This window comes from Pelecanus crispus, chromosome Z (assembly GCF_030463565.1).
Source record: "Pelecanus crispus isolate bPelCri1 chromosome Z, bPelCri1.pri, whole genome shotgun sequence".
Taxonomy (NCBI): domain Eukaryota; kingdom Metazoa; phylum Chordata; class Aves; order Pelecaniformes; family Pelecanidae; genus Pelecanus; species Pelecanus crispus.
The window spans coordinates 82,637,862-82,664,334 of record NC_134676.1 but is presented as its reverse complement, the minus strand read 5'-3'; the positions used below and the strand labels follow the sequence as shown (position 1 = coordinate 82,664,334).

Below are 26,473 nucleotides of genomic sequence, written 5' to 3'. Positions count from 1 at the left end.
ATAATCCCAAACACAAAGAATTTCCATTTTTATTAAGTTATAATATTCCTCTAATGGAAGTGGAAACCTTTTCCACTTTCTACTTTAAGTAACACCTGTAGAATCTCTCCTTCTCTAAATGAGAAATTTTAGACACTATTATCCCAAAGATAGGAACACTGACATTAAGGGTGGAACAAGACTACCCAGTACTCATCATTTTTTCTTACTGAAACATTTCACATTGAAGAGTAACAGGATAAAACACATTAACATGGAGCGGAATTCTGAGATTGGGCACCAATTTTGGATCACTGGGTCCAGTTCTCTTTTGTTTCCTCTGTGCCCTCCCAAACCTTGAGCATGAAGTTGCTCAACTTCATGAAGGGCTGATGGTACCACATTCAGCATTGTTTACTGCTGTCAGGTTACAGCAAGGACATCAGAGCAAGAAAATCTCAGGCCTAGTTGCCCTTAAAGGACAACTACGTTTTGTAAAGTAAATTCCCTCACCCTGGGCAACTCGGCTCTATCTGTATATTAATGCATAAAAACATTTGTTGTTTCCTATTCCACAAGAGTTTCATACTTCATATGGACATGAAGTTTAGTGAAGCTCGGCACTAGGCTTTTTCAGAAACAGCTCTTTAATTAGTATTTCCCATCAGCTGACTAAAAAGCGCAGGCTTACCCTATGGGAGGACTGAATTGACATGAAGGCTTCTCCCTACTGCCAGGAGAGAGGCAGGCACTCAACCACTCACAGGCACGAGCTGCCCTGTGGTGGATGGTATGGAGGATTACTCTCCACACCTCATTCTGGAACAGGCTTTGCAAACTCCCCTTATCCAGGTATATATGACAATTTCTTTTGGGTTTTGACTATGTAGGAAGGTGAGAATTCCCCTAGTTTGGAAGAGAACGTTTAAGATTAACAACAAGACATCAGAAGCAACATTTCACAGTTAATGCAGAAGTTTCACTTTTATACAATGGCAGAAGCGACAGGCTCTGTGATCATTCCTTCATATCCTGCTCTTTCATCACCTCTTGGGGATTTCATCACATCTTTAAAATGCATCTTATTTCTGGCAGAATTGTGGTTTCTATCTTCCTCCAAATCTGAGTAAGTCCAAATAATAAAACAACAATTCTGCCAAGGCTGCAGTTTATAATTTTCAAATAAATGTTTAACAATTTTTTAAACTAGGGTTGTTTGTACAATTTCTTCTTAAAACCCGTAACTGATGTGTATGTTTGTATTCTGCTCAGGTTGAGTAACACACAGCTTTCAAACAGTTAAACACAGTAAGTATCATTCTTCATCATGCATTTCTATCAATGGTAGGATGAATGTGGCTTGCCACTTTGGTAATTATTACAGATATTACAGTGATGGATGATAATGCTAAGTGCTACTGTAGCTTGAGGACTCATTAAATTAGAAAATACACACTTATTGTTTGACAAAAATAGGATGACACATACGCATTTTTTTTCTATTTGACTGTTAGACTTTAATTTTGCATTACTGGCCAGAAGAATAGCAGGTCATTTGTACACAATTATTGCTGTAAACAGATTGGGAATGTTCAAATATTCCAGAGAAATACCTACTGCAAAAATACAGAGCAGCTCAGCAGTACACACATGAAAAATCTAAATGGAGAACTTAGCACATGTTCATGTCATTTGCAATACTCAGCATGTGCTGTAGAAATGGTCTATGCATCCACACTGAAACTTAATGTGGACAAGATGCATCAAGCTGAGTATACATGCACAAGCCACATTCAAAGTGATTATTCGTGTACTTCTGCCTGGAAATTCCCAGGCAAAGCACAGGAGCCATAAGACATAAGCAATGGTTCCTATTAAGATCGTAATCTAGGTTTATATTCTTTTTGAAGAGGAGAATTTTATTGTTTTGTATGACTGTATTGAGACAATGTGAAGTATGTTCTCATTATACTTTAATTTTTCAAATACGCTAATCTTCACCTAAATTTACTCCAAAACTGAAAATTTCAGCCTGGTAATTTTTTCCCTTGTGCATTTAAGGTATTGTTTATGAATTTATAACTTGCTGGTCAAACAAAATACTATGACTAACTAATGCTTCAAGAAATAATGTTTGTTGAAGACATCATGATTCTTTGAGTAAATATCAGAATGGAAAGGAATAAAAAAATGTTTTAGAAATATCAAGCCTCTTACATCTTCCTAATGAGTTACACCAGACACTTGATGAAACATCCATTCTTGAATGCTTTACAAATGCTCCATTAACGCTGGAGACTCTAGACACGCCAAGAATGAAATGAAGGCTGAATATTGCAAATCACCATTCCCTGTCACTGACAGAGTAACGAATTATTATGAGCAACCACAAAGCAGGCACAGTCTGGGGAAAGCAAATTGCTGAGCAATGTGCTGAAAAGGTTTGACCGCCATCTACAGACAACAGTAATTAGTGCACTGGTAGCAATTTAAAAAAAATACTGCAAGCCTAATAAACATCCAGTGCAGATATCAGAGGAAAATTAATTATTCATGTACGTATAAAACAGGGGAGTTAACCTGAAAAGCTGCTGCTTTTTTTTTTTTTTTTCTGGTAAAAATATAACTGCATGCAGAAACACCAGCTTCGTTCTCTACAGTGGTTTGAGATCTAATAGGCACAAATCCAGTGTCTACTACTGCCTAAATAGTACTAGATAAAACCACAAAGTACTAACATTTTCTTTGTATTTAAACTAGGAGTCACTAAGTGCTGATTTTCACATGATAAGTTCTCAATTAAAACTGTCTTCAATAACTCCTCTCATACCGAGTCATTGATTAGCAAAAGCACAAAACTTTTGATAGTATTGTAAATATCTAATCATACGCGTACTGTCCAACTACTTGTAAGTGGGTACAGCTGCACAAACACCTTCTATTTAGAGTTTTCTCTTAAACTTAGGTTTCCTAATCCTGCTAGTTCTCTCTAGGCAGAACATATGCCAACATATCACAGCACAAGTAACTGTATAAAGATTTTCCTTCAGCTGTTCAGAACAGCTAGCACAGTAGTTCAGTTCACTCTTGTCAAACGTATCCCTTCTCTTTTCACTCTGCCTTAAAGCCACTTTCTTTTCTTCAACAGCTGCTGTCAAGCTGTCTTTACTTCTTCTCCAAGCTATCAAAACTGGCTAAGCAGTTACCCTACTAAAATCCTCTTTCAAAAGTTTTGTTCTAAACTTGCAGAATAATTGCATGGCAAAAGGAAAAGAGATCAGGAGAGCCATGGATTTTAGGGGTTAAGGATGAATAACAAAAGGACTTAGAACCATCCTAAATAGTAAGACTGTAATTAAACTAAATTACTATATTTACACACCATATGGAACTGTTCTCAAGAATTATTCTGCATGCATCAGTATTTCATATAAAAGTTTAAATGCAGTGTATTTAAACAAAAAACAGCTAGCAGACAAAAAAGCCTGCGGGCCCAAGCTGAAGTTAACTTTCTCGCTTTCAAAGTCCTTCCGCAGCTAGAAACAAGTGCAGTATTCCAGTAGCCAGAGATATCTGACTTCTCAGTTTTACTTTTGTACATGAAGAAGGAAAGGCAATAATGGCAATTTTATGCTCTTATATCTTAGTAGAAAATCCTTTCTGTCTTAATCTGTTGCCTTCTGTAATCTTTCCTTGCATTAACAATTCCCACTTTTCTCCACCCATGAAGTACATGCTTTTCAGATAGTTTACATATAGTTTTCCTAATTCCCAAAATTTATTCTACTTATGAGAAGAAAGATTGAAAAACACAGACATTCAAACCCTCCCTTCATGCCTAAAATGCTTACTAGAGAGCAACATAAAAATGAGAGAAGCTGCCTTTATGTCAGGGCACTGAGTGCACTAATAGACCTTAGTGGTCCTGACCAGTCCCAACCGGCGTCTCCACGTACGCTCTCTGCTCCGAGGCCCAGCAGCTCTATTTAAGCTCAGCCCTGGGCCAAACCCTGTAATTGTCAGCAGATACGAACTGCTAGGCATACTACTGCCAACATGCTTGCACATCACTATATGAAAATTTTAAAGTGATATTTAAAATTTAAAATTTAAATAAAGCCACATTTAATAGAAAATGCAGCAACTTTTTATTTTAGTTCCTATTCAGGTCAAGCTTTAAAATGCCTCTGTTTAGGTTTTTCCATACATATTTTGGAGATACGTTGACTTAGACTACTTTCATGAAAACTGAATTTCAATTGAATACGCCATTCAAGTGAAATATTTCCCATAGCTGTACCTGATCTGGCTATACATTCTTTGGCAAGTGTGTATGTGACAGCATGATGTTTATTTTACAGCAAAGCAGCTGCAGCACTGGCCTGAGAATGGAGAAACATGAGTTTAGCAGCTTGATAAGGCCTGGAATTAAAATTCTATCAGTAAATCATGGAAAACATGTTCAGGGTATCTTCAGAAATAAATAAGCAGTTCTCAGACTGAGTAGCACCTGTAGTCCAGAATTACTATAAAGTCCTGTGCAAATACTGATGCCAGATTCAGAGTTATTAGTGAATGCAGCTGAGTAACTCTAAAGATAGTGAAGATATTTTATGAAATAATGAGACCAAAGCTGAGAACCAAAGCAAGTCACACAAATTATGCCTCAAAGTGCAACAAAATCTGATTTGGGATATTATTTGAAATATGACTTACTTTTGTTTTTTGAGAACTTTGAGCTTGCAGTTAGGCCTCAAGTCTTCACCTCAGGTATAGTTAGTTATGAAAATGACCCCTTAATACCATGTTTAAAGGTGCTTCTTGTCCAGGTGAGGCAACAATTTATTTTTATTTGTCCTTCCTTCTGATCAACTTTTAGGCATAGAGATGAATTGTTACATTGCTGGAAAAAAGACCTCTGAACTACAAACCAACCAGCCTGACCACAGTCCCCAGGGCACTTGCAGCATAAATGCTGCTGGAAGCTGTACCTAGGGCAAGGACAGGATGGCAGCTGGGAAGAGCCGTCGCAGATTTATGAAGGGAAAATTATGCCTGACTAACCCAATCTCCTTCCATAAGGAGATGACCGGCTTAGACAAGTGCAGCAAATGTTGTTTACCTTTACTTTAGTAAGGCCTTTGACATGGTTTCTGTGGTGTTCACAGTATTATCATTAAAAGGCTGAGACATGCTTTGTTTAGACGTATTATAAAGTGAGTGGAAAATTGCCTGTACCATGTGGCTCGAAAGGTTGTGATCTATAGCATGAAGCCCAGCTGGAGCCTGGTTAGTAGTGCCGGTCCTCAGGAGTCAAGGCACAGTTGCTGATACTACTTAAAGCATCTGAGCATAGATGAAGGGACAGAGGGCCACACTGGAAGTTTGAGGAGGACCCAAAAATCTGGGTGCGGGTGATTTGTAAGGCTGTTGTCTAAAGGTAACTCAACAGGCTGGAAAAATGGGCTGACTTCTGACAAAGGTCAACACACCTGGAGTACTGTGTCCAGTTCTGGACTCCCCGGTACAAGAGAGACAGGGACACAGCAGGCAGAGTCCAGTGAAGGGCCACCAAGAGAAGTAAGGGATGGAGCAACTCTCCTATGAGGAAAAGCTGAGAGAGATGGGATTGTTCAGCCTGTAGGAGAGAAGGCTCAGGGATATTTTATCAAAATATATAAATACCTGTAGGGAGGATGCATAGAGGACAGAGCCAGGCTCTGTCCAGTGGTGCCCAGTGACAGGACCACAGGCAACAGGCACAAACTGAAGCATAGGAGCTTCAAACTGAACACCAGGAAATACTTTTTTACTGTGAGGGTGACCAAGCACTGGAAAAGTTGCCCAGTTTGCTCATGGAGTCTCCACCTTCAGAGGAATATTCAAAAGCTGTCTGGACATGGTCCTGGGCAACCAGCTCTAGGTGTCCCTGCTTGAGCTGGGGTACTGGACAAGATGACCTCTGGAGGTCCCTTCCTATCTCAATCATTCTATGTGATTTTGTGCATAAATTAAGATGTTTTAATGGGTCTGAAAGACCTGGTAAGGAGTCCTTATAGAAAAAAACTAAAAGACTTCTGTGAAAAAGAAACTCACTGTAAAAAGAAACAAGCTTCTCTGTACTGGAAATGCAACATATCGCCAAAGAAATGGAAAAGCATTGGAGATAGAGAGAATGCAACATGGATAAGGATAGTTCCATTATATGCAAAATATCAAACAATTCTGGGAACAGAGACAATTCAACATTCACTGCAAAGGAAAAATAGAAGCAGCTTTTGCAAAATCTACCATTAGACTGTAAAATGTGCTGCAAAGGTCTCAGTAGTCTTGTTTTGTATAATCTTGACACATTACCATATGCAAGTCTTTACCTGTCTTACGAGCTGTGTGTCCCAAATTAAGTATGCACATTAATATGCTTCTAACCATGCACATTACAGGTCCTTGGAACAAATTAGCTTTCCGTGTAGCTACAAAGAACTATTAAAAAACATTAACTATGTGTTTCAAAAATCAAGAACTGAGATGTCAAAATACTTTTACACCCTAAGATGCAAGAATGGTACCTAGTATCTCTAGAAGTGCTGTGAGGACCTTCCCTACTCCTATTTTAAGTCCAGTTGTGGGATGAACATCATCAATGCACTCCACTGTACAGCAAAGAACTATATCGTGAGGCAACATGAATAAAATCATATACTAATCATAGCAGTATACAAAAGCTTGTCTGAGAGATATGCCAGTTGCTAAACTTCTACAGGTAACACAGGGCTGTTTCAATTATCTACGAAATATTTCCTTGTTATGACACATTTCTCTAAGTACCTGCCTGCTAATGTGCTTAAATTCTGTCAGCATCCCTGCCTTAAGCATACATTTACATTTGTATGTACATCATCTTTATAGCATTAAAAATATACACAAAATCTCTTTCTTAAGGAATCTTTCCATAAAGTAATTTTAAGATACTTGAGGTTATTCATAGCTTTCCATTTCACCAGATATACCACAGCTGAGGAAGTTATATTTTATAGGACAGAGTGACATAGTCTCCTTTTAGATGCTCCTTCAGTTTGCTGACATTCTATTACCTACTATTTGAACCAGTATGAGAGAACTAAGAAGACTTTCTACAGTTTATTCTCTTTTACTATTTAAATTTTCTGTAACTACACCTTCCTACAAATACTAGAGTGCAAAAGAGGTTTCATCATCTACTACTCAAAATAAAACTTTTCCACAGAATTTATGATTACTGATATTAATCTATTTCATAAATAACGATGGAACTCTTTTGTCTCAATTATATACCCCATCATCAAAACATTTTTTATTCTACATATAGGACTATCTTCTCATGTGGCTATGTCATCCGTAAGTTTTCTCTAAATATTTTCAGAAAATGTATAACTTCAATTGAATTCCCAACATAGGCTATGAATATTGGATTAATTATAAGTACCATATATTGATATTTTACATTGTCCAAAACCATTTACACTGTGGAAAAGAAAAGTCTGCTCAGACATGGCCATGGAAGCAAGGAAAAGGAAAGTAAAGATGTACCTAATTTACACTTAGAGACTTCAGCTTTTTTTCTTACCTGAGTACCCAAGCAAGCAACCATCATGTGAGTAAGAAGTTTAGCTGCAAACATTGCACACCTGGTGCAGAAAAGGTGGGAGATAATAGCCAAAGTGAAACCTACACAGAAACAACAACAAACAAAAAAAAAAAAAAAGGGGAAATTTAAAGCTTACGTTAATAAACAATGCTAGATAACAACAACAATGCTGGATCTCTTGAAGGTGCAGATCATTAAAAAAAAAAAACAAACCCAAACCTTACAGAGAGAATATGTTCACTTTGGTTCACACTTGGATCACTCATGAATTTGTTACTGAAATGCTAACATCTATTTAACTTTTTCATAGACTTGGGAGCTAAAATAATTGCATAATGTAAACAAGTAATTTTTGCAAAGGTTTTTTTTTTTTAAATTTCTGGATTATATGGATGATTGTCATAAAAGTTAAATATAAAACAAAGGTGACTCTTCAGTGTTCATATTACTGCATCCAAAAATGCTGTTAGAAACAAATAAATAACAAATTGCCTCCAGCTGGGTAGCATTGCTTTAGGAGATAGCTATAACCCTCTAAATGCCACTCTCCCATTTCACCTGTGTTCAGCATAGAAATCTGTTATAGCGGTACTCAGAAAGAATAACACCACTTTTCATTTCACTAATTCATTGTGAACAGGAACACAACAGAAATGGGAACCTCCCCTTACTGACTAGTAAGCAGTTCTTGGAAGAAGGACTCTGGGAAAGCTGAGCCACGAAAGAAAATACTGCTAAAGCTCATGTAGAGTTAATTGTTTGTGCACCTCCACACTTGCCAGGAAGGGCAGGAATTTGGGTACTTAAGGCAGATCTTTTATCCCCTCTTGGGACAGACTGGTTGCTCAACCACAAGTATTTGTAACATATGAATGAAATAAATCATTCCAGAAAGAATTATTTCTAAACTTTTCAAAAATTAGATAGTGATATTTATACAACTATCTACATGAGAAAACTTCGGAAATAGTAATATTCTATTTTACCCTACTGCGCTATTTTTTCTTTTTTTACTTTCTTTTTCTTTATTCTTCACACCTAAGTGGAGATGTTAAGACAGATAAATAATATCCTTATAGCTCTTAAATCTAAAGCAATTTGTTAATCACCAGATTTAAATATATATAATCATGTAAGAAAACACCTTCAACCAGCCAAAGAAGCTGAAAGGCATTGCAGTTATATTCAAGGCAAACCCTTAACCAGACTAAACTGTTCTAATTTTTAAAATACATTCTTATGACACATGACTACAGTAAACGACTAGTGCTGAACAAGGATCTGTAGGTCTTTATTGCTTCCAGTTCAGCAGAATATTTCTCTTCGTTTCAGTTTCTACAGCATATTGGCTTACTTTGTATTGTTTTTTTCTTCAGTTTCTATAGCATTTTGCATCCTATGACATACTTGTCTCATCAATTTACTCTTTTTTCCGTAAACCAGTAATTACATTTGTTTATTATAGTTTGTCTTTTTTTTTACTTTCAATAACACATTTTAAGTTAGAAGCTTAGCTGTATTTTAAGATCTGCTTATTTTTATCTGCTAAAAAATTCTTTCATCATTGTTAAATATAAGTCAATTTGCAGGAAGCAGGTGAAAACCAGAGCGTTTTCTTCTCATTCTTTGTCTTCTTTTTTAAGGCTGAGGTTTTAAAACAATTAAGGAGCCTAGCTTTATTCTGTTAGGCAGTTTGCTGGGAGGGGATAAATAGGGGATTTAGCTGCTTGTACTGTTTTTTTTACTCATATGGTGATGATCTACTATAGAATTCATAAACCTAACAATGAGCAGACCCAGAACCCCATCTAAGTGCCTTAAGATTAGACTAAGAATCCCTTTAGCATGTTTTCTTAGTGATCCCATTACTCTTAGGCTCCTGCTTGCACAGTGCCTACCAGCACAAGAAGAAAAATTTACTTTCATCTGGGATTGCCTGCAACATAATAGTGAACTGAATGCAATGTGAAAGGTGTAATTTCCGTCTCCTTCAGAAGCTAAGCAGAGTTTAAAACTTAGATCCCCTACTTCCTGTCTGATATTTTGGGACTTCTGCAAATGCTATCCTAGCTGTCAATGAAGGGAGTAATGATCCTCATGGGTTAAACTCTTGGGCTTCACCCAAGATGTTAGGTGGCACTTAGGCAGCAGAGTGTAATGGAGCTCTACGCGCATGATATGGAATCTATCTCCCTCAAGTCATCACTTCTGAGTGTAAATTGTCAACTAAAATCATCAGAGAGATTTCAGACTAGGTAGAAAAGTGTCTGAAAGATGTGACAAAGAGAACAACTGTACTGCTGCTAGAGACACAGGTCTATTTAGGATTTTTAAGTGTCTTCCCTCAAATGAATGACATATTTCTCTTTTGTATGGTTCTATAAAACGTTACAAGGAAACATATTTCTTTGACACACTGGTTTTTAACCCATGGCCAAATTTGTCAGTGTGCAAATATTGGACCAGATGCCAACATTAATATGATGAAGTAAGTTAACATTCCTCCAGTACCCCTCCAAATACGATTGTCATCAGTTACTAAAACCACTAAAAATCAATTGGTCTTACTAATCTTCAGTTGTTATTAATGAGAAAACTGTGTTAAATCAACTGACCTGAAATGCAGATGAATCCAGAAGAGAAAAAAGCCTCATTGTATGAAGACAAGTTATCTGTTTGTGCATAAACTGCATAAATGGACATATGAGAACAAGAGCATTCCACATAGTCTGATGTGTCATCAACCACTCTGCAGAACCCGCTATCTGACAGCCAGCTGTGAAACAAAAGATTCACAAATTTGGAAATGAACTTGTGTAATTTACATGGTAACCAGGCTTGAAAATTGTTGCTGCATCTCTGAAATACCAAGTTTTCTAAAATATCGCATAGGTGATTTGGTAATCTTTCAGGTGCAGTTCTCAGAATAGTACATTTACATGAAATTAAAATAATGTTTATAGCTTTTTTTTTTACTTCTATGATTAAAATTTAGGCTTGGGGAAGAATGGCTGGAAAGCTGCCTGGCTGAAAAGGACCTGGGGGTGTTGGTTGACAGCCAGCTGAACATGAGCCAGCAGTGTGCCCAGGTGGCCAAGAAGGCCAACAGCATCCTGACTTGTATCAGGAATAGTGTGGCCAGCAGGAGCAGGGAGGTGATCGTCCCCCTGCACACGGCACTGCTGAGTCCACACCACACAACTGTGTCCAGTTTTGGGCCCCTCATTAGAAGAATGATATAGCATGTCCAGAGCAGGGCAACCGTGGCACAGGGTCTGGACCCCAGGTCTTACAAGGAGCGGCAGAGGGAACTGGGATTGTTTAGCCTGGAGAAGAGGAGGCTGAGGGGAGACCTTATTGCTCTCTACAACTACCTGAAAGGAGGGTGTAGTGAGGTGGGTGTTGGTCTCTTCTCCCAAGTAGTTAGCGATAGGACGAGAGGAAATGGGCTCAAGCTGCACCAGGGGGAGGTTTATATTGGATATTAGGAAAAATTTCTTCATAGAAAGGGTAGTCAAGCATTGGACCAGGCTGCCCAGAGAGGTGATGGAGTCACCATCACTGGAAGTGTTCAAAAAATGTGTAGACGTGGCACTTGGGGACATGGTTTAGTGGGCATGGTGGTGTTGGGTTGGTGGTTGGACTGATGATCTTAGAGATCCTTTCCAACCTTAATGATTCCTAGTTTTTACTTTCATTAAAAAAATAATCCAGCCACCAAGCCAGGAAACATGAAATTGCTACTCTACCCTTAATTGGTGTAGTGGCAAACTTGGTTATGTTAGGTTAATGGTTGGACTGGATGATCCTAAAGGTCTTTTCCAACCTAAACGATTCTATGATTCTATGAAAAAATTTTGTAAATATATGATAAAGAACATTTTTTTTCCACTAGAGAATTTTTGTGGCCATGTTTTTAAAAATTCTGCAAGATTTACAGGTCAGTCTGACTTTTCAAGTAGTTTGTTACTTAACTTGCACAATACCTTACTCCATTATGGAGAATATACTACTATTTGTTGTTTTGAAACTAAAATTCATCTTTTGTTTTCTTTCAGTATTGCTGACATGATTTTGAAAAAGGATACTACAGGTGACGTCCTAAGCCATTTCTACTGGAAATCACGTCTGCTCTGTGATATAGTTTCTAGATACAAGAAGAGCATACAGGTACATTTGCTGCACCTCCTTTCTGAGGAGAAATAGTTTATAACAGTGACAGGCTGATATAATCCAGTCAGTCTAATGAAGTCATAACTAAACCAATTAGATCTCAGCAGGATAAGGAACATAATTCTCTCCAAATTCATTTATACCATGTGAACAGGAAAGACACAAGCTCATCAAATAATGAGGAATTGAAGAGCACACAGAGGCAAGTTTATTCCATGGTTTGCAATGTGCAATAAAAATGGAAAATGATCAGCAGTTCACCATTTCTTCTAAAAACCAGCAGACATCAACTTAAGCTAGTAGCAGCAATATTAAAAAAAACCAACCAACCAAACAAAAAAAACCCAACAGGAAATGGCTTTTCTTTCAAAATGAAATAGCCTTCTTGAGATCATTGTCAAAAGATATGCTAAAATTCTGGATGATACAAGAAAAGACTAGACAAGTTTGTGGTAGAAAAATCACTTGGGGTATGTAATATGCAAAATCACATTCAGCTCGTAGTCACTGGAAAGTGTAGTATTAGGGGAAGTACTATCTGTGCTTGTCATGATCTTACTCTTCCCTGGGCATTTACTTTTAGCCACCACTGGAGAAAGGATACTGGTCTAGATAAATCTCTAGTCTGCCCCTTAACAGGTTTTTTTGTTCACTTAAACAGTGTCTTTCACAGACCCAAAGAAAAGAGCGGATATTAGCAAATCAGGAACATTCTGAGCCAGTGACTTGAAGCAATACCAGAAATGCAGGTTTAGTTCTTTACTTTTGTAAGAATGGACTTGAAGTGTTGTTTGATAACAACTGTAAAGAGTACAAAGTCATTAATACTAATGAAGTGATCCAATTCTGGGATCTATGACCTGTCAGTGTTGCCTAACACAACATTACATAATCCTAATGGTATTTTGGTGAAAAATTCAAGAGTAGAAGCCTGAGAAATATCTGAGCTAGAATAACTATGCATTTTATTATATAGAAAGTTTTATGTGCTGGTACCAAGGCCAGAAGAGTTAAGGAAAAAAGACAGGTAGGAAATGGATCAATTTTATACTTGCAAATGATCTAATCAGAGGTATCACACCTTAGGCAAATACACAGGTTCACAGTAGAAACTGGAAAACTAAACAGATTAATAAAATAACCTTTCAGCAGCTTGATTCCAGAGGAGACATAGAGACTTCTGTGGAACAATCCGACTTCCTGTAGCATAAATCCGATAAATGACTTCATTGTTATCTTTCAAAGGATGTGAACTCCAACCCTTCAAACTCATAGAAAAAACCTGAAACAACACGTACAACATAAATACAAATTTAATATTAAAATTCAATAGTCAATGCTCATTTTAATCAGAGAAACAAAAATGATCACATTATTTTAAATACTTTTTTGAGCAATATCTAAATTAAGCTAATTTCGTGAAAAAATAAATTGTATTCTCTTCAAACCTTGTTCTTCAGGGCAAGTTCTTTATCTCCAGTAAGGAACCACTGCTGACTGCTGTATTCTGTAAACTGTACAGATTCACAGTTCTCTTTTAGAGGAGATGATAATATAACAGAGACCTCTAGTAAATGTTCAGGTACTTGAATAGAATCCCCATCTTTTCCGTCAAATCTGTGTCCATTGATTTGCTGAGGAAACCAGTTGTAAGCCATTATTGCAATGTAGGGGCAGCTGTCAAGGATATTTTTACCTCTGTTGAAATGGAAAAGCAACAGGGCTGGTAAGTGGAACTGGGCTTTAACTATTCTTCACAGAATGACTCTAAAATGTCTTTGTAATTAATACTTTATTCCTCCATCATTTTTAGGCCTTATGACATTTAATAGACAGACGGTTTCAGTTTCTGTGAAAGAAAGAGGGGCTGAATTACTACGTACTTCAGCTTCTCCATTTCCCTTCTGGGTTTTGCTCACTGTGATCTGCAATCAAAGCCCCTCCATGGTAAACTAGGTTAGCATAATACTCATCTTTATAACTTGATGTAGAGATGAGTCTACAAGAAGGAGAGGCATTTAAGCAGATGATCTGGCTTCACCTCTTATTCCCAACAGATGATGCAAGAAAAACTTGAAATAAAGATTTGAACTTTAAAGTTCTGGACACCGTTCAGGTTAGTGCTGATATGTGTGCCATTTACTGTCTTTTGGCTGACATGGGCTTCATACCCCCTATAACTTAGGAAATGGCAAGAAAATTCCAAAAGAAGTTGAGATAGAAATCTAAACCATGCTGATTTTCTGAGAGGAAAAAAGGTATTCTTTTTTCTAAATTCAGTTATCAGTTGTTTAATACATTCACAGAGGGAGAAACCTACTGTTTAAAATTATCTGTCTCATAAAAGAGTGTCATCGATTTCTGCAGCCACCTATTTCCCCTACCCATTAGCCTGACCACAGGGTATAATGCACTTGCAGACAAAACTAGCAATTTGAAACTACATGTGAAAACTATGAGTAGCTTTTAAAAATTTTTAAATAATGTTCAAATGAGCAAAACCAAGCACACAGAAATTACAAAATGCCAGTAGAAAATTTGGGTTACTTACTCTCATCTAAGTCTTAGAACATACCTCTCCATCATACCATTACATACTATTTTCTTAGTAAGATTAATGAATCCTTTTCCAGGCAATATTTGAGCTAGAGGTGAATTAATACATCCCAGATCTTCTGACTCCTGCTTGCACAGCTACCCCATATCAGTTATTGTGACACCAGCTTATAGTGCCAAGATGGTGCTTTATAAGATTGTGACAGAGTGCAACATATTTTCATATAGGTACTATATTTAATGGTAGACATCATTTAATGATAGACAAGTCCCATTTCTAAAAATGTCATTTAAATTTTTACTAAATTGGTAAGTTGTCATGTATTTCCAAAACATATTATGAATTCAAGTTTACTAACCTTTCTCCTGGTGATCCACACATTATCCCAGTCAACAGGGAAAAAGCAAATTTCTCAGTCACCTCAGCAAGCAGGCTATATCCTCGTGTGTCCTCACGTTTTGGGCTAGCCAGAGCACAAAGTATCTCATAGAAAAGACTTCTACTTTTATCTGTGAGTAACTGGTTTTCACCTACATCTGTAACCTAATGAGAGGAGAAGAAATTAAACAGCATTTTATGCACAGAATTCCGCTTATAAGATTTCATCATAAAATGAATCAATAAAATGAATATCTCAATGTTCCTTCTGAAAGTTCAGAATATTTTTTCCACCTTCTGATCACTGCTGCCAAGACATGAGGCACAGTCTATGCCAAAACTGCATAAAGATATGCTTACTAATAGGGATTTGATTATTAAAGAAGCCACATGGCATTTTTCATTCTTTCACAAGTCAAAGATTGTTGCGTCCTGAGGTTTTTTTGACATTATTTTCTCTGTTTTCTGCATCAAAATGGCAACAAGTGAACTGTTGTTCATGAATATCATTATACTGCTTTGTGTCTAGGTATTTAAACATTTTCCAGCTCCTGTGCATTATTCCACAAGTCCAGAAGAGCCAGAAAGCCATAAAACTAGTCCCAGAGTTTTCATAGAACTTAGTGGAATACTAGAGTGTTCAGCTACCCTGCCAACCCGATTCCCAAAGCTACTGCAGGAAAAAAGACAAGCTGCATGCCTGGTTAAAGGCCAAGCAGACTCCAGCTGGCCCTGGTAGGATTTGCTTGTGTGTTGACTGCAGTCAGCTGTGAAGACATGAGTAAACCTTAGGCCTCACTCTCTTATGCCAGGGCTAAAACCAACAAAGATGTGGCCTGAGAATCAGGAAACTATAATAAGCTCTGTCAAAGTATGGCACCAAAGGGAAAATTTTGCAGAGCAGAAAATCCTGAGCTATAGGTACATATGCAAAATTAATACTGGTTGCTCTTCTCAACCTATTTGATTTTTGATTTCCTGCCACGATCCTAACTAGTTGCAAACTTCTTCCTTGATTGCGGGACTTAACAATTTCTGGTTTTACCTTTGCAGCCCATGCTCCTGAGTCACTGCTGTGGATGCTAACCCTGAGCCTATCACAGGCCTACATGTTAGCATACTTTTATTAAAGTCATTGGTCATTCAAGAAAGAGCAGGAGAGGTTTACCTTATCTATTATATACATCACAGCAGTAAGCTGCTCTTCTGTGGTTTCTGTAGCCACTTTGACATTCAGATTCTGAAGGACTCTGTATAAAATGATGTCATCAAGAGGCTGATTCAGTTGATCAATCAGCCCCCAAATTGGCAAGGAGTCCAAATCTGAGACAATTGTGATGTTAGCAATACCATACATGTCATCTACTCTGGCACCGCCTGTGGGATTAGAAAGTACAACCCGGAAACGTTTAGGAAATGGGTTTAAAGATCCTGTCTTTGGAGTCAGGCTCACATCCAGAAACATATTTCTCTGTCCAGGTTGAAAAGTCAATAAACCTTCAGATCTGGAAAAATCTTGTCCTGCCACAGCTGGAAATATGAAGGTCCGACCAACAGGTTCAGGTTTTTGTAGCTCCTTAAAACAAACCAAAAGAATTTTAGGTAACATTATGATAGATACAATCATTCAAAACCAGCTCTTATAGAACACACATATTCTAAATAGGTAAAACTTAAATGCATAAAAAAGAATTCCCCTATCAAAACGTAATTAAGAATGATATAACTATTACATTAAATGAAATATCTCCCTGAAGTAGCAATCTATCACTTGTGGTTAGTGACAACCTAGGGGAAGAATTATATATACTGCCAATAGTAAACAGGACCCTTCTCTTTCTTTTCCAGGGGAAAAAAAAAAATCACAAAGCTTTTCTGGCTGAACAGATCTTACAGAAATGTTAGCACATCCATAGGGTGAATTCCGGAGGAGCTGATGGAAGTTTATGTCTGCAGCATGAAGTCCCTCAATTCAGGATACAGGAAGGAATTACAGAAACATAAAAACTAAACAAAAGCCAAGCAAAGGTTTTAGAAATCTGTGCCCAAACTAATATCAATTCATGATATTTTCAGTCCCAGTATAAATACTTAAAAGTAGAACAATCCATTTAGGTCCAAAGGTAAAGCACACACTATAGAACACACATGCAAGGCAGACAGATTAACTTATCTAGGAATGCTATATGGCCTCATTTCCCTGTGAAGTAGCACTATTTTTACCTTCCATGAGTTTTGCAGATACTGTTTCATTCTTCACATTCTTGCTCTTTTTGTCAGTTGCCATAACCTTGATATTATATCTGGTAATATAATAAACTTTCCTTAAGTGGAAACTAACATTCTGGGCTATTATTCAAATCTATGATTTTTCAATAGTATCTATTCATTTAATAAGTACAGATTGTATACTGACTCAAGTAATCTTGAAAAGGTCTCCTACTATAAAAACCAAGGATTTTTATTTGTGAGGTACTAGACCCCTTTTGAAAGCATTCAGCTTTAGCTAGTATAGTTTACTTATGGAATAAATCAGACATTTTTTGAGTTTGTAGGAGAACATTGTAAATCAGTGTAGCATGTATCTGTTCAGAATTGCTCTAGCACATGACCACATAATCTGTGCAAATTCCACTGAGAAGTTTCCTTTTGTTTATCCCTTCCAACTGAGAATTAGGAAACAGGGCAATAAGCAGTAATAAAAGCACTAGTGACAAGAACAATGTTTAAGAAACCTTTGTAGGAATAAGATAAACATCTGTTTCCAGTTAGCGCCTCACGCTTCCTGTCTGCCCTGGCCTTTTATTTTACAGGTACCAATACTACCAATACTTTGGTACTTGGCCATGCACCCTCAAAACCTAAAAATGTCCAGAGAAAGGTTGTTATATAAAAAAACCCAAACAGATAAGGAATTTCCCCCTATATTTTAGCCTAAATATACACTGACAATAGCAATTTCTTCTCCATTTAACAGCTAAATTATCATGAATTCTTGACTGGAAAGAATGTGAAAATTTGTTACCACACAATTTAAGTAAAACACTGGCCAGCTACTGTATAACAAATGCATGGAAACACCATGTAATCCTATGCAGTTAAAATACATATGCATGCAATATAACAATAGAATGCAAAGCCTTTTATTATAAAGGGTGATGGAAGTACACTGGTCACACAACGCTTTGTTATAATAACCCTCCCCAAAAATAATGCTTTTAGATATAAAATCCCACATATTCAAAGTAGATGAGGCTAAGCACTATTCCAATGTGATGGCAAGCTTAGAGGAATCCCTCTTGCAGCCTGTGCCATGATGTTGGAGTCACAACTATAAGGAAGTGGGAAGAATCATGGGTTTGCAGCTTTGTTGCTTCTGCTAAAGGAGAATCTTCATCAGCTGTCAATAATAATAATAAGGTACTCTTTAGAGATAAAAGAGTCAACAGTTAGAAGAGTCTGGTGTTACAGCTGTAAATATAACAAAAATGGGGATAATAAAATAGACTCTAGCACATAAGATTTTTCAATCAGAACAACAATTTTAAAGTTTAGTACTTCAAGAACATAGAATAAAGTTTGATGACAGTTCTCTCTCTCTTTTCCTAAGTGTCCGCTGTGTATTAATAAATTTGTGACCTAACACAGCAAGTTTGTTGGTATCTGAATCTTGTAGTCATGATAAAAACTTAATTTCAGTGAAAGAAGCCTCAAAAATTGGAGTCTCATAACAACCTTAGGACAAAGAAAGAAATGTATTTAATGCCTGACTGACCATAGTCTTTGAGGCTACTGGAAGGTATGACAAACATAATCACTCTTGACAATGCAATGAAAACAAGGTCTTTTTACTAATGGAAAACCAAAGAAGCTAGACCATATGGGCCCAGCAAATGTTTGACTGTTTCCTGAAGAAATGCTAATTGCAATCACATTCTTTTTAGAGAATGAATAATGATTTAATGATACAAATAATACTAAATATAAGTTAAGTAATAAAAAAAATAATAAAAGTCTTACCTGCATGCTGTAGCTAACCATTGTGGTTACTGATGTACTAGAATCTCTAAGCACTTGCAGACTGATTAAAGTTGTCTTCTTATGAGCCACAGCAAAACGAGATCCCACAGCAAAATATACTAAGCCATGAGGAGCATCACTTTCAAGGACTGTTATAAAAGCAAATCTGGCACTGCTGTTCAATGCAGCTCCTGTGCTTACAGCATACAGCTCAACAAAAAAATATGTTTCAAATTCAGGTACCTGTAAACAAGGGATGATTTTCATATCATAAGACCTACTAATTAGTTTCAGCTTTTAAAAACACATATATTGTTTTGTATGCACAATGGATTACTCATACCAACACTTAGCACAAGCATGCTTCCTGAAATGTTCAATAAGTACAACGAAGTATATACTAAATATTGCAACAGGCACCACTCTGTCATGTACAATAAAGAAATCTCAGATTTTCTCATGGAACTTATTGTAATAAAGTCACTATTTATAGACTACATGTATTGTGCCTGTAAATTTGCCATAATACATGACAATAAACTCTCCAAGACCTCCATATTCTGGATTCTGGATTTACATAGATGTACATCTTGTGAGGAATTTGCTTGTTCATTTTCTTTTTGCCTTACAAAAAGGCATGTACACACCTACTCACCTGTGGAAAAACTGCATAGAAGTCTAAGTATGCAGTTTTGAAACTGCAGTTAATTAACTTGACTGTATTCAAGTATTGAACTCTGTTCAAGTTCTGAAAAACATTTTACATACAGCCTTAGTGTTTAAACACTAACATGTTTATGCAAGTTTTTACAGGCAAATCTCAGTAACTTGAACACTTTACTGAATTTATTGAAAAACCCAAAGCTTAGGGATACTATCAGATAGACTTTTGTGAGGTTTAAGATACAGAGAAGTCTTCTGTCAGTCTGGAAATACAGGCTATTGAATTTTAGCGTTTATATGTCAAAGAATTAGGCTAGTCAATTCTACATTCTTAATGCTGGTCTATTGAAAATAAGGTAGCAATATTAAGTTACTATATGACATGCTGCCTCATCTTTGATTTTGTACCTATAATACAAACATAACATGTTTAGAAATAGACATCTGATTACTAAGATTCCAGAAATAATTGGAAATATGTTATTTGTACCTATTACATGCATTTGTGAAGTGGCAAACTTGCAAATAAAGTAGTTCTTTACAAGACAATAGCATTACAAAAAGATTATGATCATTGAAGACAATTTTTAATTAGTAAACATACCTTTTTGTTTCAGCTCTGGATTTTTGGAAATCCTACTTTAATTCTAGGAAAGCAGCATTCAGCTCTTAGCTAACAAAGTCAGTATAGCTGACTAAGTAAAAACTTTCAAAAGCTAGAATATGTCATACCATATGCCATAAAATATAAAATATTTGCTGAATGTATTTATTACTTCATTATTTCATCACGTATTTGTTAGTAATTTATAAGCTATCTTATGGAAGAAAAACTGGAAGAAGAATTATGAAATATTTGGGGGTTAAATAGCACATATTTTTAATTGAGTTGTTGTTAAGTAATTCTTTAAATGGAATGATCTGACAAATTGATGACAGGCACAAATTTACTGGAATGCCATAGGGAACTCTAGCCTTCCATTAGCACCTGTTAGAGTGGCACACGCTTGTGCTTCATGTGGTACAACTGCATGTCTCTGCAGCTGCTGCATTGCTGTCATTAAATAATGGTATCACTCCTGTGGACTAAACAGGTTCAAAAATCAGTTTACTCAGGGAGACAGCCTGTGCCCCACTCATGTATATAGATTATTCATTGTCTCTGTAATGTAAAAACATCTGAAGATTAAGAAGAAAAATGGCCCTCTTTCTGGACTAAGAGAATGCACCCTATTCTCTAGTGGGAAATCACTATTTCCCACATCCTACATCTTGCATTATTTTCCAGAATGTAGTGAGAAAAAACGTGGAAACCTTCTCATCTTGTCCTTTGCCATTCCCCAGGTCTCAGCTATGCTACCAGCCTGGCTGTTAGGATAATTTCTTAGAAAATTTCAAACTCTCCACTCTGAAAGAATGGCAAACATTAATCCTTCCTTTCTTAACTGACTAACCACTAGATGTTCACACAAAAATATTTTTTCCTTCTCTTTTCAATAAAAATGACTGAATGCTGTGCTTTGTGTTAATTCAATGATGTCTGCATTTTTGAGTGCCAGCTGGGCCTCTCAAGCTCTTAGGCATACCCAACTGACAAATGCCAAATGGCTTTAGTGGACTGTTGTGGTTTAACCCCAGCCAGCAACTAAGCACCACGCAGCCACTCACTCACTCCCCCTGCCCCGGTGGGATGGGGGAGAGAATCGGAAGAGTAAGAGTGAGAAACACTCCTGGGTTGAGAGAAAAACAGTTTAATAATTGAAATAAAGTAAAGGAAAATAGCGGTAGTAGTAATAATAACAATAGAATAATAATAGTACTAATAATATACAAAGCAAGTGATGCACAATGCAATTGCTCACCACCCACCGACCGATACCCAGACAGTTCCCGAGCAGCGATCGCTGCTCCCCGGCCAACCCCCCCCAGTTTCTATACTGAGCATGATGTCATATGGTATGGAATAGCCCTTTGGGCAGTTTGGGTCAGCTGTCCTGGCTCCGCCCCCTCCCAGTTTCTTGTGTACCTGGCAGAGCATGGGAAGCTGAAAAGTCCTCAACTAGCATAAGCAGTACTTAGCAACAACTAAAACATGAGTGTGTTATCAACATTCTTCTCATCCTAAATCCAAAACACAGCACTGTGCCTGCTACTAGGAAGAAAATTAACTCTATCCCAGCTGAAATCAGGACATGGATGATGGCTGCTAAATTGACCTTCACTACTTGCAAGCTGGATGTGCACAGCGACAGATTTTTAGATGCTCAGAGATTCTTCTGCAGCTTTATGATGGAGTAGTTTTCACAGATCATTGTGCTAGATTTAGGCATGTAAAATTATGCACAAGTTGTGATAGAGTTCTTTTTTTGTTCAATGAGATGTTATTAGTTACAGGATATGCTTTCCATAAACCACTGTAAGAAGTGCTTTTTTAGATGAAAAATTTACTATGTGAAGGATAAGAGTCCAGTATATGAATATGCATCTCACTGAAATGACTCCATTCTTTTTTTCTTGTTGGTCTATAAAAATCTGAGATCTGCAATTTACTCTTCAAACTAAATATTCATCTCCTTCCCAAATTTTTACCAGTCACAATGGAGGTAGTGCAAGCCTGTAAATAAACATGTGTTTGCAGAGGAACTGAGCAGATGTCAAGTTACCATCTTCGAACTGTGTCCTACACATCAGTTACTCTGGATCAGCGGGTTTTTTTCATCTTGATAAACTGCAATTCAAAGTCATAGTGCTGTACATAAATGAGCAATAATTACTTACATTATCAGGTTTTATTTGAATGGAGATGTTGCATATTGTTTGACCTGCCATGCAGGTAGTGGCTCCCAGCACAGATACAAGTTCGTTCTCCAAGTTCATGCCATCCCTCAGAAGGACAACAGCTGTTTTATTAAAGGTCACACGCCAAAAGATCTTCACATCTTCAAAAGCCCTATAAGCAAATCAAAAGAATATACATGTACTGAAGGAGAGCACTGCTGCTTTAGTAAACATAAACCACAGAGGTATTGTGGTTTTTGTTAATATTCAAAGCTTACAATTAGGGAACAAACTGACTTAAGATGAAAAATTGTCTCTTAAAAAGAGATTATAAATTCCTTCCTCTAAAACCTGTTTATATTACCAAAAAGTAACACAGGAAGAAAATAAAGCAATTATGGGCACACAGATTCTACTATTTTTGTTTCAGAAAACATGAGATTAGCTGAATAAGAGATACTGGTGCTTGGAAGACAGGGATGCGCCCAAGTACTTTTCTTAATACTATAATAACCATTTGCCTGGAAAGCCAGGCAGAATTTGGATTTTCTATAAATTTATGGAACTTTGAGTGCTTGAGCATATTTGTTTAAAGTACACATAAATGTGCAATGTATATATGCGTTAATTAGGAAAAACACAGGTATCTGTACGAGTGAAGACATAAGCATAGTACTGACACTTAGGTATCTTCTTAATTTCTCAATTTAGTATTCACACAGGGAGATGAGAATTTGAGTTACACCTTTAGTACTGTAAATACTTTACTTTAAGAAAAACTTCCACACTTGCTGCCTTATGGTATAAGTTGGAAAATATTTGTTTTTTCCAGTTCTGCTTTATAACAATACAGTGACACACCTAATCACATTCACAACTTAAAAGCCCATTTGCCAAACTCTGGGAAGTTAGCCAAACTCAGAAGGCACTGAAAGGCAAAGATTTATTATAAAACTCTATGATAACCTCTTCCTCTAACAGCAGCTTCTGTGATTCAACACAGCATACTGCAGCATGTGAGAAGAGCACTTGAATCAGCTGTTGCCTGCACCTGTTTGGCTGCCTTGCAACAATCAGCAGCACCTCTCTGTTTTCTGAGTCTTCATCAAGTACAAGACCGCTTTGTACTTCTGGAATGAATCCCAAAATGCCATTCTGGAGATCACTTCCTATACAGGAAACAGTCAATGAAAGTAATTAGCGAGAAAGTTAAGCTGAGACTAAATTATAATTTTAATACGGATAAACTGCTAAAAAAAATTAAAACTAGGTATCAAAAGCATGCTGCAAAGTACCACTTGGGGGTGCCTCAAGAAAATTTCTTCTAATATTTTTATCCTTAATTTACACTCCATACCAGAACTTCAGATGTTGGCATTTCTAAATGTTATTTTAACCAGTAGAATATGTATTTTTGACAATAAATTCCCTGAGAGTCCTGGCACCATCTGTGCACGTAAGCTTGTACTTTCAGCAACATTCAGCAAATTGGCTGATTTCTGTGTCCCCTGACTTCAAGAAACTAGGTGTTACAGTAGCCCAGAACAGTGTCAAAAGCCTTGCTTATAATGCCCTTATGAGATATCACTTCAGCTATATTATTTTATGTTCACCATAACCCTTAAACATATCTTTTTGAAACAGAAATGGGCCTCAGCCTGCCCCTAGCTGGACAGCATTGACATAGTAGGTTATGGGGTAACAATGGGCTTCCAAGGACATGACTTGGGCTTTCTTATTCATCCTACCCATAATGCTGTTGAACCCATTCATTTTCCCCAAATTGTTACTTCAGCTTTCCTCCTGCATCTTTAATTAAGTGTGTGGAACTAGGGAGCTGCAAAATGCTGCACTGTTCTCATAGGAATGTAAATAACTTCAGCAAAACAGCAGCGGAGGGAAAAAAAAACATGGTTAATGAGGGGAAACTAATGTCTTCACAGCATCCCATTAAATCTTGCTTCTAAAGGATTTCTCCTTACAGGTCATGATGGCTTTACTCTGCAATTGAAAAGGCAATCTATTTCCAATACAATGCTTATTGAATGTCAATATATATACACTGAAGATTAACAGAGACTGCGTGTTTGCTTATGCACATGCCCAAGTATTTAACCTTCAGTATCTTTCTATCTATACAGTTAAATGCAGATACGTGCTTTGACCCTTAACATAAGTTGCCGCCTGATTTTACTTTATGCACTCATTCTACTCAGGGTGTAACTCTAGAACATGTTAATACACTTCTGTGGAACTCAATACGAGTTCAAATTCCAACCTGTGCCTGTGCACATACTTCTTCTGTTAACTTGCCCATATGGGAAATGGGTTACTTGCACACTGAATTCTAGATATGGTGCACATGAAGGGAACATGTGTTTTATATGATCTGTTCTTGCATACATAATTTTGGTTGCTACATACACTCATCCAACAGCACAGTTTAATCCTTGTTCCCAATACCTACTTTATATTGTTGACTATCTAAATACATAAAACTTCCAGTAAATGTTGGACCTTACATACAATTTCCTTGATCAGCCTAAACTGTTCCAATTCCCAACTTGTTTCTTAATCTATACTGCAGTTAAACTTAGTTTATATTCAATTGATAAGTCTGATACATATCTAAAAGCTAAGGGAAATTGGAGTTCTGACATCACTTTCTCACAGTAGCATGCGGTGACTGAAGGAAAAATTCTTCCCCAATGTCCATGTAAGCCCATTCCTATCCTCTCTCCCCAGAAGCAGAGGATGACTGAACTGCAGATATGAATTGCATAGTATCAAGGAATGAAAGAATAAACTCCTTTGTGTACTTTGTACAAGCCCCATACAATGTAAAACTGACAAAATGGCAAAGAAAAGCAAAAAACCCCAAAACTACACATGAAAGAAAAACACTTAAGCTTAGCCTTTCCCTTCATGATGTAAAACAGGACAAGAATAGAGATAAGCAGCATCTTTAAATCTATTTTCAGCTACATTGCTAAGGGATGCATGGTGGGCTTCATGCATTAGATGCTTCCTCTGATCTGAAAAACTCAAGATTTGGGAATAGAATACCCTGCTTATTATCAAATAGAATTCCAATCTTTACAGGAAAATTGCTATGAGAACACACAGTTATTTCCTATTTTTTAATTCAGATGCATTTATTAATTTTCTGGTGGAAAAAAAATTACCTGCAATAATTACTGTTGCATAAGCAGCAAATCCATATTCATCCTTTCCTTCCACAATCTGAGCTCCACATTCAGGTTCTGAGAGGAAAACATAAAACAATTCCTGTCCTTCAGGCTCATCATCATCAAAAATTTTTATGGACATTTTGCGTTCTCTTTCGCCGTCCAGCAAAGTCAGAGAGACTGACTGTTCCTCAAAATCTTCTCCTTCCATTGCCCATGTGAAGTTTGATTTTCCATAAATGTTTCCAAAAGGATAGGAATCTACTCCACTCTGTGCACTCACTCCCCCAAAGGTTTTAATGGTTACTTCAACATCACCAGTAAAACCCTTGGTTCTTCTGATATGAAGCATCACTGTGTTGGGGGTACTGTTGTTTGCATCTTCTTCAACGTAAATAAACTCTGGCCCCAAACTTAGTATTCCATGAAGAATATCATTAGCCAGGATATTAACTGTTGCAACACTGAAAGCTGGATTCAAACGTGGACTCCAGTCAGGATTCACAGGTTGAACATCCAAAATTTCCACAGCAGTCAAATTTACAAAAAAAAATTCCTCCATTTCAGACACAGTGTCATCAATTATTGATATTTCTATCACAGCATTTGTCTGAAAACGTAAAAACATAAGCTCTCCATTGTAGATGGATATGAAGTCCTCTAGTGGTTTGGCACTTCCTGGAATGGTCTGATATGTCAATTTAGTGAGATTACTTTGAAAACCAAACAATCTTTGGACATGCAGTGTGACTGCCTGAACATCTTCTTCAACTGAAACAGATCTTGAGTTAAGAGCAAACTGGAAGATCCCCATTGGCTCAATTTCAGCTATCGTAAATCCTGACCTGAAACAGAAAAGATATCAAAGCTGAGTGAGGAAGTATGAAGTATGAAAAGTAAAACACCCAAGTGGAATAATTTCCAGTGAACAGTCAATGATGACTGTAAGAAAGTGGGTAAAAAAGAACGTGTAAGAGTAAAGGGAAGAAATAGCAACCATACAAGGCAAGATGTAAAGATCTTCTCTGAAAAATATTTTTTGAATGATTGGATTGAACAGCCCTCCACAGGCTTAATGCATCCTGAGTCAGCACAGGATACAGAGTAAAG

At 37.0% G+C, this 26,473-nt stretch overlaps 1 protein-coding gene across 1 annotated transcript in view; it reads right to left on the bottom strand.

Moving 5' to 3' along the window:
* Positions 1-26,473, bottom strand: part of ADGRV1 (adhesion G protein-coupled receptor V1) — a 321,657-nt gene that overhangs the window by 183,244 nt on the left and 111,940 nt on the right. The window contains exons 76-85 of the mRNA XM_075727117.1: positions 25,361-26,208; positions 23,227-23,344; positions 22,176-22,347; positions 18,735-18,977; positions 15,883-16,290; positions 14,695-14,879; positions 13,228-13,477; positions 12,922-13,061; positions 10,222-10,382; positions 7,586-7,686 (exon numbers count right to left, since the gene is read on the bottom strand). Coding sequence (XP_075583232.1) covers positions 7,586-7,686; positions 10,222-10,382; positions 12,922-13,061; positions 13,228-13,477; positions 14,695-14,879; positions 15,883-16,290; positions 18,735-18,977; positions 22,176-22,347; positions 23,227-23,344; positions 25,361-26,208 — 2,626 coding nt within the window. The remainder of the gene's footprint in view (positions 1-7,585; positions 7,687-10,221; positions 10,383-12,921; positions 13,062-13,227; positions 13,478-14,694; positions 14,880-15,882; positions 16,291-18,734; positions 18,978-22,175; positions 22,348-23,226; positions 23,345-25,360; positions 26,209-26,473) is intronic.